The sequence below is a fragment of the Pan troglodytes genome, chromosome 20 (genome assembly GCF_028858775.2).
Source record: "Pan troglodytes isolate AG18354 chromosome 20, NHGRI_mPanTro3-v2.0_pri, whole genome shotgun sequence".
Classification (NCBI taxonomy): Eukaryota; Metazoa; Chordata; class Mammalia; order Primates; family Hominidae; genus Pan; species Pan troglodytes.
The window spans coordinates 54028609-54043339 of record NC_072418.2 but is presented as its reverse complement, the minus strand read 5'-3'; the positions used below and the strand labels follow the sequence as shown (position 1 = coordinate 54043339).

The 14731-nt window shown below is 50.0% G+C and overlaps 1 protein-coding gene and 1 long non-coding RNA gene across 6 annotated transcripts in view; one reads left to right on the top strand and one right to left on the bottom strand.

Moving 5' to 3' along the window:
- LOC101058133 (uncharacterized) overlaps window positions 1-9029 on the top strand; it is a 93784-nt gene extending 84755 nt beyond the window's left edge. Inside the window, exon 4 of one of the 2 annotated variants that reach the window (XR_001711895.2) lies at window positions 8942-9029. This is a non-coding gene — a long non-coding RNA (uncharacterized LOC101058133). Of the gene's footprint in view, window positions 1-289; window positions 1187-8941 lie in introns of those variants that run through there. The other variant, XR_001711893.3, reaches the window with a different exon arrangement.
- Window positions 2280-13512, bottom strand: LOC468976 (sialic acid-binding Ig-like lectin 7). 4 transcript variants are annotated; one of them, XR_010153617.1, is made up of 7 exons: window positions 12989-13502; window positions 11118-11208; window positions 10843-10890; window positions 9681-9947; window positions 8955-9051; window positions 8488-8584; window positions 2280-2743 (listed from the first exon to the last, which is right to left on the bottom strand). XR_010153617.1 is itself a non-coding variant. In XM_016936700.3 (7 exons), the coding sequence occupies exons 1-7, from the start codon at window positions 13422-13424 to the stop codon at window positions 2561-2563; spliced, it is 1407 nt and encodes a 468-aa protein (XP_016792189.2). In that variant the 5' UTR covers window positions 13425-13512; the 3' UTR covers window positions 2280-2560. The 4 variants fall into 4 exon arrangements, 2 of the variants coding, with proteins under 2 accessions (XP_016792189.2, XP_016792190.2); XM_016936700.3 differs by having other exon boundaries at window positions 11118-11396; window positions 12989-13512; XM_016936701.2 differs by lacking the exons at window positions 2280-2743; window positions 8955-9051 and having other exon boundaries at window positions 8497-8584; window positions 11118-11396.
- Between the last annotated feature and the right edge of the window lie 1219 nt (window positions 13513-14731).

Sequence of the window (14731 nt, the reverse complement as noted above, 5' to 3'; positions counted from 1 at the left end):
AGGTGCTCTTATTATGGTTATTGTTGTTGGCACAGCTGCCTTGCCTGGGGCAGGTCTAGGGGTCAGCTCAGGGTGCACAGTGGGGAACCTCTTGGCTCAAGGAGGACCTCATGAGGTGGTACCCAGGACCCCAAAGGGTCAGAAACACAGCCCCAGGCCTCCTTCCCTGTCTCTGCAGATGGGCCTGACTATCTGCTGCTGAGGGGCAATCCTGATGCCTTCAGTGGCATCATGACGGCTGAGATCGGCTCCCAGGTGGAAATGGAGTGTGTCTCCTATTCTTTCCCAGATCTCAAGTACTGCTGGATCCACAACAGCTCCTTCCTAAACTTCTCATATGCAAAGTTGTATCTCTTGAGTCTTGCCTGGTAGCAGATGGGCACTTACCAATGCACTGTGGAGAACCCCGTGACACAGCTGATCACGTACATGGACGTCAGGATCCAGGCCCCCCGTGAGTGCAGCAGCTCCCATCCAGGCTCATGCTCTGCACATCTCCCTGCCTCCATGCCCTGCTAGGCAGTGCCCACCCTCAGTAGTGCCACCTCCACCCTGCCATGACATGCTCACAACCTCTGGGTGAAATCTCCCAGTCCTCTCAGGTCTGGGTCCAAAGCTGCCTCCTCTATGAATCTTCTGGAGTCCTCAGATCAGAGTCAGGGTGAGTCGCAGGGGGATAAGGGGGATAAGAGTGGTGGACATTAGCTGTGCACTTACCATGTGCCCACCACCATTCTAACCTGCTTGACCCTCACTGTCTCTCTATGGAGAAAGTGAATGTGATTAGCCTCACCTCCACTTTACAGGTGAGAAAACTAAGCCCCATGGAGTTTGAGTATTTTATTCAAGGCTTCAGTGCTAACCCACAGAAGAGGTGGGATTCAAGCCCGGGCAGGCCGAACCCACAGCCTGTGGCCTCAACTGTTCCCCTCAGCTCCCTCCAAGATGAGGAATTAGAAAGATGCAGGGATGGGACGGGATTTTGTCATAGCTCCATGACCATGACAAATCTCTACTCCCCACAAATTTCACCAAGCTCTTGGCTTGATTCTTGGGCCTCTAATAACAAAAGATAAACAAGCTTCTCTCCCTGCCCCCAGGGGTAATAATAACTAACCTAATTTCCAGAGTTGATGGCACGTCTTATGGCATGACATAACAGTGTGAAATAAATTATTATTATTAACTCCATCATTGTTGTTACTTACCCCTGGTAATTGCGCCAACAGTGTCAACTCCTTCCTCAGCTTCACCCGGCCTCTTTCCCCCACACAATGGCGTCTGCCTCCTGTGCCCTTGGAAATCTTTAAAAGTATGAGGATGTTGAGGACTCTCGGTGGAGAGGTGAAGACCACAGACCATCTCCTCTACCTCCTAGGGTCCCACATGGGGAGGGCTTGGGCTTGGACTTGGCGGGAAGTTGGGCCCCTTCACCTCTCTACCCAGGACTCTCCCGTGTTTCTTATGGACCTGAGATGTGACTTCTTCCCTGATTTCTCCCCATAGGGCAAATCAGGCTGCATGTCCTCAGACCCGAGGACAAGACCAGAGGGGCAGGCAGGTGAGGAGAAGGTGATGGAGAAGGGCTGGGGTCTCCATAGGGCCTGTGAGGCTGAAAAGGGTCCAGGGTCTCTCTGGAAGGGACCAGCAAGAGAGGGACCCAGCCCAGTCACACCAAGGTCCGGAGATGGGGGCTCCTGGGGGAGGTCTGCAGTCCCAACCAGGGCCCTGGGGATGAAATCATGGGCAGCATGGCCACTGGAAGCTCTATCTGCTGATCAGAGCTATGCGGGCTGGGGCAGGCCATGCGCAGAGCTGGGCTGTAATTTCAGGCGCCTCCTTTCTCAGCTCCTGTGTGTCCAGGTTCTCGGATTCCTTCACCAGAGGCCATGGAGTCAACAGAGATGCTGCAAACTTATGGCTAAGGGGTGCCCAGTCAGTGGTTGCTTCACTCAGTGCTGGGTGCCAGGTGAGAGAAGAGACCTCAGAATCAGGCAGGGATTAAATTCCAGTCCTGCCCTGAGTACCTGAGCGACCTGAATGCAGCCCCCGTGAGGCTCCCGCACCTCGATGCACCATGGAACGATCAAGTCAGCATGATTAGCACATCCATCAGCTCAAATTTTTATCTTTTTTTTTTTTTTTTTGGTGACAACATTTAAACTCCTCTCTTTTAGCTATTTTGAATTATTCAATACATTACTCTGTCATTGGAAACAACACAGATGAACTTAGAGGATGTTACGTTGAGTGAAATAAGCCAGGCACAGAGAGACAAACACGTTACAATCTCACTATATTCGGAATCTAAAGTAGTCATCCTTAGAGAAGTAGAGAGGAGAATGGTGGGTACCAGAGGCCAGGGCGGGGAGTGTGGACCGATTGGATGGGGAAAGGGAGAGTTTGGTCATCAGGCATGCATTTTCAGTTAGACAAGAGGAATAAGTTCTGATGTCTTGTTGCACAGCATTGAGGGCTGCTAATTCTACTGGAATCAGCCTCGGACTCCTTTGCTGGAGGGGTCGTGAACCGTCAAACAAGCCCGAGCCTCTGCATTTTCTTACTTGGGGATCTTGATCTCTGAGTACTCATTGTTGGTGGCCTCTTGTCCTGATAGGTCCTGAGGCTCCCCCTTATGAAAGCTGAGGGGTGCATACTGGACCTCTCTTTCCTCCCCTGAGGAGGGGGCAGCCAGGCCATGGTGTCGGGGGTTATCATATGCCCAGGACTCAGTCAGGGTACCCTGAATGGAGAGAGAGAAGAGAGTCAGAGCAGAGCAGTGGAAATAGGATAAGGCAGGGAGAGTCACAAGTTGTTTGATCGGTTGGTTGGTTCGGATATATTGCTCTGTATAGAATTAAACTTCATGAGTTCCTGCCTCTATCCCACGTTCATTTTATAGAAATCTCCTTCATTTATACTTTCCTGCAATATTTAACGCTTATTGAGCACCTTGTTTGGTGTTTATTAATCTTATTAACTTCCCGCAACAACTCCATGAAGAAAGTAGCGTACCCAAACCCCCTGTTATGCCGGGACCCAATCCAGTCCCTTCCTTCTGACCCCAAAGCCTGGAGTCCTGCTGGGGCCCTCTGTGTGTGAGGCCCTGATCCGGTTGCTGGATGGACTGTGGTGGACACAGTAGGTGTTGGCCCTGACCTCCTGAAACTCACTTTTTAATTGAGGGAATTTGGCAAAAATGACTGTCAAACAAACGAATATCTATGTGTGAATTATAAGATGGGCAGGAAGAGGCTAAGTGAGAGAGAATTACAGGGCCTTGATTTGGATGGGGCATCTGCTCTTAGGAAGCTCACAGTTTGGTGGTATGGGGAGGACAAGTCAGTCAAAGAAATTATATCCTCTGATAAGAAGTATAACTGCTCCCCAAAATGTCCATACCCTAATCCCCTGAAACCTGTGAATCTGTTGTGTTACATTGCTAAAGGGACTTTACAGATGGAGCTAAGTTAAGGATATTGACATGGGGAGGTTATCCTGGATTATTTGGGTGGGCCCAGTGGAATCACAGGAGTCCTTACAAGTGAAAGGAGAAGGGCATAGAGAGATTGGAAGATGCCAGGCTACTTGCCTTGCAAACAGAGGAAGGGACTTGAGCCAAGGAATGCAGGTGCCTCTAGAAGCCAGAAAGGGTGAAAAATTGCATCCTCCCCTGGAGCCTCCAGAAGGAACCAGCCCTGCCTGCCAATGCCTTGATTTTGGCCCAGTGACACCCATTTTGGGGTTGTGACCTTCAGAACTTTAATCCATGTGTGTTGTTGGAAGCCAGGAAATGCATGGTAATTTGTCACAGCAGCCACAGGAAACTAATACAGACTCACACAGCAGAGAGTGACAGAGGCTGCCTGGGAGGGTCCTCCTTCATCGCAGCCCTTCCCTGCTGCTCCCCTGTGCAGAAGATGCTCCATGGAACTGTCAGTGATTTTGCTTGCCAGATTCTCTCTTGATTACTCAAATTAATATTCACACACATACCAAGTCTAAGCACTGCTACTATCAAGGTCACTGTGACTACCACTTAAGTGGCTGAGTCTAAATGTCCACCTTGCAGTCTTCTCCTTCCTGGACTTTTCAGCAGCAGAGGACCCAGCTGCTCACCTTCCCTACACAGAAGGCCTTCTTGACTCAACTATAGGACATCATGCTTTTCTGGGTCCACCTCACCTTCTTGGCAACCTCTTTGCCAATTGCTTCAGGTCTCCCTGACCTTAAATATCAGAGCAGCCCCGGGTTCTTTTCTTCTTTACCTTTGCCTTGTGATCTTATCCACTGTGTTGGCTTCATGCCATCAATAGGCTAATGACTCCCAAATCTATATCCCCAGCCCACTCCTCTCTCCTGACTATAGTCTTTGATCCAGTGGTATAATTCAAACCCCCGCGTTCTTGTCCAAAGACACACAAAACTCAACCTATTCAATCTGAACTCCTCCTTTTCTTTCCCAAATCCATTTCTTCTGCAATCTTCTCAGCCTCAATGACTGGCACCTCCATTCTTCCCACTGCTCAGGGCAAAAATCTGGAAGTAATTCTTGCTCCCTTTCTGTGGCTCACATTCTAATTCCAATTCATTAACAAATCCCAGTAGGTTCCACTGCAGAATTCATCTGGGAGACAGTCATGTCTACCACTGCTGCTATCTTGGTTCCAGCCAACACCACCTTCTGCCTGGGATGTTCACCAGCCTCCTGTCTACCTCCTATGCTCTCTCCTTCCCCTGCCACACACACGGTCTCTTCTGCACACAGTGGCCAGAGGAATCCCATGAAAATGAAAGTTGATCATGTTCTTCTGGTCTACAGCTATACCACCCTGAACGCACCCAATCTCGTCTGATCATGTCCTTCTGCTCAAAACTCTCCAAATGCTCACAGTAGCCTGTGCAGTCAGACACAATTCACACATAGGCTCAACTCCTCCAAAGCCATTTCCTGCTCTCGGTCCTGCCTCCCTCTGTCTAATCACACAGATGTCCCATGGCTCCTCTCCTCTCCTCTTCCTGTGCCTGAGCCTTGCTTTGCTCCTCCCTCTGCCTGGAAGGCTCTTCAATCACACAATAAATGTCAGATCTGAGCCTCCTTCTGTTCCTACTGAAACTATTCCCAAATACGGAGGAAGATTGACTCTTCCCTAACTCATTCTATGAGGCCAGTATCATCCTGATACCAAAATCTGGCGAAGACACAACAAAAGAAGAAAACTTCGGGCCAATATCCTTGATGAACATTGATGCAAAAATCCTCAACAAAATACTTGCAAACTGAATCCATCAGCACATCAAAAGGTTAATCCAATATGATCAAGTCGGCTTCACGTTGGTTCAACATACCCAAATCAATAAATGTGATTCACCACACAAACAGAACTAAAGACAAAAACACATGATTATCTCAATAGATGCAGAAAAGGCTTTTGATAAAATTCAGCATCGCTTCATGTTAAAAACTCTCAGTAAACTAGGTATTAAAGGAACATATCTCAAAATAATAAGAGCTATCTATGGCGAATGCAGAGCCAACATCATATTGAATATGGAAAAGCTGAAAGCATTCCCCTTGAAAGCCAGCACAAGACAAGGATGCCCTCTCTCACCACTCCTATTTAACGTAGTATTGGAAATTCTGGCCAGAGCAATCAGGCAAGAGAAAGAAATAAAGAGCATCCAAATAGGAAGAGAGGAATTTAAACTATCCCTCTTTGCAGATGCATGATTCTATATCTAGAAAACCTCGTAGTCCCAGCCCAAAAGCTTCTTAAATGATAAATAACTTCAGCAAAGTTTCAGGATACAAAATCAATATAGAAAAATCACTAGTATTTCTATACATCAGGAACTACCAAGCCAAGAGTCACATTAGGAACACAATCCCATTCACAATTGCCACAAAAAGAATAAAATTTTTAGAAATACAGCTAACCAGGGAGGTGAAAGAACTCTACAATGAGAATTACAAAACACTGCTCAAAGAAATCAAAGGTGACACAAATGGAAAAACATACTATGCTCATGGATAAGAAGAATCAAAATCATTAAAATGGCCATACTGCCCAAAGAAATTTATACATTCAATGCTATTTCTATCAAACTACCAATGAGATTCTTCACAGAACTAGAAAAAACAATTTTAAAATTCATATGAAACCAAAAAAGTGCCCAAATAGCCAAGGCAATCCTAAGCAAAAAGAAAAGCTGGAGGCATCACGTTACCCAAATGTAAACTATATTACAAGTCTACAGTAACCAAAACAGCATGGTAGTGGTACAGAAACAGACACATAGACCAATGGAACAGAATAGAGAGCCCAGAAATAAAGCCACACACCTACAACAATTTGATCTTCAACAAAGCTGACAAAAACAAGCCATGGGGAAAGGACTCCTGATTCAATAAATGGTGCTGGGATAACTGTCTAGCCACATGCAGAAGATTGAGTGGGACTGCTTCCTTATACCACATATAAAAATCAACTCGAGATGGGTTAAAAACTTAAATGTAAAACCCAAAACTATAAAAACTCTGGAAGACAATGTAGGCAATACCGTTCTGGATAAACAGGCAAAGATTTCATGACAAAGATGCCAAAGCAATCACAACAAAAGCAAAAATTGACAAATGGGATCTAATTAAACTTAAGAGCTCCTGCACAGCAAAATAAACCATCAACAGAGTAAACAACCGGAATGGGAGAAAATACTTGCAAACTATGCATTAGGCAAAGGTCTAATATCCAGCATCTATAAGGAACTTAAACAAATTTACAAGAGAAAAACAACCCCATTAAAAAGTGAGCAAAGGACATGAACAGACATTTTTGGCCAACAGACATATGAGAAAAAGCTCATTATCACTGATCACTAGAGAAACGCAAATCAGAACCACAATGAAATACCATCTCACACCAGTCAGAATGGCTACTTTTAAAAAGTAAAAAAAATCACAGAGGCTGGCAAGGCTGCAGAGAAAAGGGAACACTTATACTGTCGACAGGAGTGTAAATTAGTTCAACCACTGTGGAAAGCAGTATGATAATTTCCTGAAGAGCTAAAAGCAGAACTATCATTTGACATAGCAATCACATTACTGGTTTTATACTCAGAGTAATAAAAATCATTCTACCATAAAGACACATACAAGCAAATGTTCATTGTAGTACTATTCACAATAGCAAATATATGAAATTAACCTAAATGCCCATCCATGACAGAATGGATAAAGAAAATATGGTACATATACACCATGGAATACTGTGCAGCCATAAAAAAGAATGAGATTATGTCTTTTGTGGGAACATGGATGGAGCTGGAGGCCATTACCCTTAGCAAACGAACACAGGAACAGAAAACCAAATACTGCATGTTCTCACTTATCAGTGAGAGCTAAATGATGAGAACTCATGAACACAAAGAAGAGAACAACAGACACTGGGGCCCACTTGAAGGTGGAGGGTGGGAGGAGAGAGAGGAACAGAAAAAAATAACTATGGGGTACTAGGCTTAGTACCTGGGTGACAAAATAATCTGTACCACAAACCCCTCTGACCAGAGTTTATGTATGTAACAAACCTGCACATGTACCCCCAAACCTAAAATAAGAGTTTTTTATAAAACTATCACAATTACTGAGATTTTTGGCACCTTCTTAAATTTTGCATGCTGGGCCAGGACCTCACTCATCTCACACTAATTCCAGCCCTACTAGAGAGGTAGATGTTTAAGAGACGAGAATGTGCAGGGCTGCAGTTATGAAGTTTGGGCTTTTTCTCTAGGTTAGGGCTTGTCAAACTAGAGCCCTTGGGACAAATTCTACCCACAGCTTGTTTTTATAAATAAAGTTTTATTGGCACACAGCCAGCTAATCATTTACACATGGTCTACGGCTGATTTCCTGCTACATCAGTAGAGTTGAGCTGCAATGAGACTGTGTAGGCCAGAAAGCCAAAAATATTTCCTATCTGGCCTTTCCAGATAGTATTTTCTGGCTTCTGCTCTAGACAGTGTTGGGGGTGGGAACAGCTGTCCAGATGTAAAGAAACTGATCAGTGATGGCTTCTGAATGATTCCTCCCATCAGGGCAGGGGACACAAGAGGCAGGGAGGTGAGGAAGTCCAAGACAGAGATCCTCAGGCCTCAGCATTGAGAGGGTTTAGGATTGGTGGGGGTGGGAGCAATGCTAGCCATTCTTAGGGAGGAAAAATGGACAAGATTTGGTGAATGTGGAGCTATAGAGAAGAAAGGGAGGACAGAGAGGAGATAACTCCTCCTCCATGCCTGGCCCGAGAGAAAGTAGGTAGGAGGGACTGTCATGCAGTCAGCAAGATGGGGAATCCTGCAGGAGAAGCTGGATGGTGGGAAGGAGGAGGAGATGAGGAGATAATTTTGGCCATGATAAGCAGAGAAATCCTGGAGGCCATCCTGTGGGAGATGTCCAAGCTGGATGCTGGGTGTGGAGACGCCCATATCACTCACCTGAGAGGCTGAGCCCCTGATGGTGTTTGCATCCTCCATGCCTGTATCTCCCACGTCCGCTGCTGGCCTTGCCGATTTCTTCCTGCAGGACCTCACTCTGAGTGAAGAGACCAGAGAGCCTTTCAGTGTGGTCAGATCGGGGTGCAGTGGGCAGACCAACCCCTGCCCTGTATTTCCTGTTGGGGCGCTGGAGGGGTAACTGAGGTGGGAGGAGGGTGGTCCAGTCCCAGAGACCCCAGTGTTGAAAACAGAGGCTCCTGCCTCCTGGGTGGTGGGGCCCAAGGTTCACCACAGATGTGGAGCCCCACAGACAAGGGCGCTCTTGAAATTCTTGCCACGCACCCGTGAGCTCATTCTTGCCCCAAGCTCTTGACCCATGCAGTCCCTTCCAGCTCTGGCTTCAGGGATCCTGCTCCCAGTCCGCCCTCCCCCAGGACTCTCCCTCCCTCCCTAGGGTCAGTGCTCACACAATGAAGATGACACAGAAGGAGAGGAAGACCAGGGCTGTGGCTCCAGCTCCCCCGACCGCCCCCAGCAACACTCCTGATACAGGCCTCATTTTGCCTGAGGATGGATTGGAATTGTTTTGGTGATCCAACTCCAAGAACTGGGTCTCTTCTCCTCCCACTTCCTATAAGGCCCCCCACTTGGGTACCCTAATCCCCCTTCCCAGAAACAAAGGGCAAGAATGGGAGGGAGGAGGAAGGGACAACTCCTGAGGTCACTGAGGCATGAGAGTGGTAAGCACAGCCTGCCTGTATTTGAAATTTTGATTTGTATTCACTGTCAAATTATTTTGCAATAATTTTTAGTTTTTAATAAAGATAATCACATCCAATATTATTTCACTTGCTTGCTGAGTTGTTTTATTTTTTGTTTTTTAGTCGTGTGCCCAGAAGTGAGTGCCTTGCTTGTGTCACCCTAGTCCAGGCACTGGAAAGCAAGGCACTTGTCTCCCCAAACACACCTGTCCAGGTCCCAGCTCCTCCCCTCCAAGACCCACTCCTCCCCTCTTCCGGCCTTACACACCTTTCCTGGCAGGAAGAGGACAGCAGTGCCCTGGGTTGCAGGGAAGTTCCAGGCCTCACAGCTGAGCACAGACCAGAGCTGAGCTCCCCCTTGAAGCTCAGGGGCAGTGGGTGGCCCATGAGGGTGGGGCAGGTGTGTTCTCCTCCAGCCCCTCCCTTACCCACCTGTGTACTCGTGTTGCAGGGAGAGGTTCAGGGAAACGTGCTGGGAACCCAGAGAGTTCTGAGCTCGACAGGTGAATTCCCCTTCATCCCCCAGGTGCACTTGCAGCTCCAGTACCAGAGGGTTTGAGGGCTGTGAGGGGTACAGGGTCAGACTCCTCCAGGTCCAGCTCAGCCTGGCAGGGGGATTGCTGTCAACAGCACAGACCAAGCGCAGAGACTGGCCCTCTAGGACTGAAAGAGATGAGCTGTTCCCCAGAGCTGTGGATGCTGTAGAGAAAAAGTTGGAGGTTCAAAGAGACAAAGTGATTGAAACAGGGAGGAAGGATACAGAATGAGACTGGGGAATGGAACAGAGAGTGATGTAGGCTGGTGCAGGGACATACTTATGTTCACCGCTCACTGTTGGGAATGTAAACTTGCCCACCTTTATTTGAGGACAACTTCACCATATCTTTCAAAATCAGAAAGAACATATGACACTGGTAAAATGTGCTTTTAGGAATTTATCCTATACACTTAGATATTCCTTGTGGGAGTAGATACAACATTATTCATTGCAGTGTTCGTGCCGTAGGATAAAATTAGTGCCATGATCTTCCATTAGGAGATGCCACAAAATCAGAGACTATTCAGACAGTGGAATCACACACATCCCTAGAAGAGGGTGCAAACAGTCTCACTACTGACATCAAACCACCTCTGAGATCTTCCAGGTGCACAAACCAAGGCTCAGGACAGCCTGGACAGACCCTGGTTGATTCTGGGGACACATTTTACTGTGAATTTAAAATTTTTGCCCACGTGATTATAGCATGTATCCAAAAGAACGTAGCTCAAAACTATTGGGTAAAATAAAAAGACGAGTTAGGTGGCATATTCAGGAGATGGAAGATAAGAGGCCCAAAGCCTGCTCCTGCTATGTGTATTTCCCCCTGTCCTGGCTGCAGGGCTGAGGAGGGTGTGTGTGCAGGAGTCTGAGGGGAGTGGGGGGAAGAGGACAGGTGCTCAGGTGGCCACAGAGGCTAAGGATGGGGAGGAGGCCTGGGTTCAACTACAAGGGAGTCTCATATCACCAGGGTGAGTCCAGGATGAGGAGGGACCTGGCCCTGCCCTGAGCTGAAGGCCCTGCTCCCCCAGCCCCAGGGAGGGGGCTCCATCCTACCTGTGCCTTCTCCTTGGAAGACAGTCACAGTCAAGTTCTGAGGAGGGTCTGGGACAGAAAGACATGGAGACCCGCATCACTGTGAGGGCTGGGGACACTGGCCCTGTCTCCCCAGGAGCTGCATAAATGGGGAAGGCGGAGCCAGTGTCCTCCTGATCCCACAACCAGCCCAGATTCTGGGACCCAGCACCCAGTGTCGAGCCCTGACCCCATCCTCTGCCCTCAGGGACGTCCCCCCCTCATCAGGGACCAGGGCATCCTGGCTCAGCACTCACAGGACACATTGAGTTGGATGGTCCTGTTCGTGGTCACGCCGGCCCCAGGCAAGGTCACCTGACAGGTGAGGCTGGTGCCGTGGTGCTGGGGCTGTGGGATGAGGGTGAGCACTGAGGAGCGGGTGGTGGAGGGGTGCAGGGGGGACACAGAGGTCCCCATCCAGGAGATCATAGGGGGCGTCCCCTGCTCACAGGCCCAGGGCACAGAGCAGGTCAGATTCTGGAAGCAGCCAGACTCCAGGGTACCGGGGATGAGGATGTTGGGCCTGTGGGTCAAGGCTGGTGAAGAGAGGGGGACTCAGGATCAGGACAGAGGATCCATGGTACAGCCCTGGGGGAAGCTCAGGCTCTGGTTCAGCTTCTGCCCTGAGCCCAACTCGCTTCACCCTCAGCCCTCTCCCAGGGCAGGGGCCCCATCCCAGCCTTTCGCTGCCACCCCCATGACCTTTCCCTGTGGTGTCTCCTGGAGCCCGTGCCTTATCTGTCACATTCACAGAGAGCTGCTTTGTTTTGTAATTCCATCTTATCTGTCCTCTCTCCACCTGGAAGTAGTAGTTCCCCAAATCCCCCTTCCTGGCATCTCTGATGCTCAGGGAGCAGTTGTTGGTCTTCAGGTCCCCAAGGAGGTGGAATCGGCCCCGTGTCTCCTGCACTTTTCCATTTGGGATGTTTGTGGCCACTGGATTATTCCATTGTATATTGATCCCTTTCTTAAACCAGCATCCATGGACAGGGCTAGAGTCAGTTCAGTTGTAATAGGGTTAAAGGACACTGCAGGGCACAGAGACGCACTAGCCCTCCTGCACCGTCACCAACTCCAGCACCTCCAGCCTGTATCTTGACAGTGGGGCCTGGGACGCTGTGGGGAAATGAGGCTCAGCCCAGCCCCGACTGTCCCTCTCTTCGTTTGCCCACAAGAGAGGCAGCAGCATCTCTGAGACAGAGGGTTCCTGGGCTCCTTGTGTGAGCAGAGAAGCGGGAGGGAGAGGAGGGGCAGGGTTGTGGGACCCACAGGGGGCTGGAGAGGAGCTGGAGACCTCAACCCAGCACGAAAGAGAAACTACAAACCCACACGCTATAGGAACGGGTTCCCTCTGCACAGAGTGAAGGAAACCCTGAAGCTCAGAGACCCTAGAGACCCACCCAGGGAGGAGCAGAGACCGTGTCCCACCTCCTACCTCCGGGCTTCCCTGGAGCACCAGGGCCTGCACCCGACACGTAGGTCCTGCCCTCCCGGCCTCTGGACCATCGTGGAGGTCCCTCCTGTCTTTTGAGCATCTAAATGTGGATCTCCGAGGACCTCAGGGCATGAGAGATGGAGGGGCCGTGTGCTGAGTCTCCCTGTCCAGGCTCAGGTGCCTCTGCTGCCCTTGGTTTGCGCCAGGAAGTGCTTCCTCCCTGGCCTGGCCTGAGAGAGTCACGGGGTTGTGTAGACCTAAGGCTCTCAACTGGGGAGGACTTAACCCCCCAGGACGTTTGACAATGTGTGGAGATAATTGTTATTGTCTCACTGCATGGGTGGGGTGGGTGCTTCTGGCATCTGGTGGGGAGAGGCCTGGGATGCTGCTAAACCCCTGCCGTGCCTAGGACAGGCCCCAAAACAAGGAGTCATAAGGCCCCACATGCCACAATGCCAGCGTCAGAGGCAGGATGAGGATGTCAGGCCTGTGGGTCAGGGCTGGTGAGGGGAGGGGCTTGCAGGATCCGGAGGGGCATCCAAGGTGCGGTCCTGGGGAAGCTCAGGCTCTGGTCCAGCTCCTCTCCTGAGTCCCTCACCCCCGGCCCCCTCCCAGGACATGTGTCCCATCTCAGCCGTGCCCTAAAGCCCTCATCACATTTGCCTTTGACCTCTCTTGGAGCCCGTGCCTTACCTGTCACATTCACAGAGAGCTGGTCATGTTTATAATTCCATTTTATATTTCCTTTCTCCATACGAAAGAAGTATCTCCCCGCATCACTCATTCTGGCATCTCTGATGCTCAGGGTGCAGTTTTTGGTCTGTGGGTCCCCAAGGAGGTGGAATCGGTCCCGAGTTTCCTCCCGCACTGCCCGAGCTGGGTTGTTTGTGGCCACTGGAGCCTTCCAGCTTATATCATTCTCTGCCCGGAACCAGTAGCCATGAACTGGGTCAGAGTCAGTCTGGCTGTCCACTGGGTAGGAGAAGGAGCAGCGCACATGGACACACATGCCCTCTTGCACGGTCACGGAACTCTGCATTGTCAGCGAGTAATCCTTCCGGTTACTCTTCTGTCCTTCCACCCTCTCCCTCCCCCAGAGCAGGGGCGGCAGCAGCAGCAGCAGCAGCATATCTGGGGTTGGAGGTGCCAGGGCCGCGAGGGAACGTCTGTTCCTCAGGGTTCTTCTCTCAGGAACTGCGGGCTCAAGACTTAGAAGAGGCCCTACAGGAAGTCGGTGGTGAGGTCAAAACAGTGACCTCCTTAGAAGAGGAACTTCACACACAGACACTGTCAGGGCTGGGTCAGCCCTGGGAGATCCGCCGTCCACCACCCGACATTCATTCCTGGGTCCCTGAGGCCAGAGCGGGAGACAGACTCACCCAGATTCCCACCCCATGCAGGGCCCACCCCACCTCCTGCCTCCCTCTCAATGCTTTTCCCTTTAGGTGATATTTTCTGCAGGGTGAAAATAACTCCCATCTGCCCAGACCCCTGAGTCACAGGCTGTGGATGTCTGTGTAGCTCAGAAGTGGGTCTCGGGGCCATGAGAGACAGGGGTGCAGGTGGGGTGAACAGGCAGCTTCTCATCCCTCCCTCAGCAGCCACGAGGTGGGCACCCCCTTTCTGCACAATGAGGTCAACACAGCAGAGCCGGACACTGTCCCCAAGGAGTCACTGTGTGGTGGGGAGACACTGAGTCTCCTGACGTTTGAGCTTCCCATGACAGGAGCTTCAGTGGGGGGCACAGGCAGGGTGGGGTCACTCTCCCCTAGGTCGGGGGTTCAGTCTCAGGAGGACCGAGCAGACGGACATGGGGCTGTGAAGGTGAGGATTCCACCTGTTGATACACGCCAAGGACACGGAGGGGAGCCCAGCCTGCAGGAGGCCGGGGAAGCTGAGGCTGTGATTGTTGTATTGTGGGGCTTGGAAGACAGGAAAGTCATAAGGGAAAGGATCAATATGAAAAGAGCAGACACTATTCCCATCCTTACAGCTCTCTGAGCACAAGGACATTTTCCTTCACCACTGCTATCTCATGAGGCCTGGTTACTGCAGAGTGTGAGGGGTCTGCTGGCCCTGGGGCTTTGCTCCTGCAGGAACTGCTCCTAGGGGTTCAGGTGAACAGGAGAAGTGGAGCAAAGACACCAGCCCCGGGGCGTCCACCCTCAGTGATGGGCGCAATTTTCTGAGAGAAGAAACACGCACCTGACTTCAACAGAAGATTATTTTAAACTGTGTGACTGGGCTGGGAGGAAGTGGGAAAAATCCTGCAAGCTGCAGCCCCCTTAGATCCAGGCCAGCTTTTCTTGAAACAGTTTTTTTTGGGGGGGTTGAGAAACACAAGACATGTACATAAAAGTGTCCCCTAAAAACCAACTCAGTGATTCACACAAAATAAGCACCCTTGAAGAACTAGAACACAAAAGAATTGTCAAG

Bases quoted from the DNA above. Each gene is read 5' to 3' on its own strand.
- LOC468976 (XM_016936700.3), bottom strand. From the start codon at position 13,424: ATGCTGCTGCTGCTGCTGCTGCCGCCCCTGCTCTGGGGGAGGGAGAGG. The intron at 11,397-12,988 runs GTAAGGCACGGG...TCTCTTCACCAG, and splicing joins GCTCTCTGTGAATGTGACAG to CCTTGACCCACAGGCCCAAC. The intron at 9,948-10,842 runs GTAGGATGGAGC...TTTTCTCTACAG, and splicing joins CTTCCAAGGAGAAGGCACAG to CATCCACAGCTCTGGGGAAC.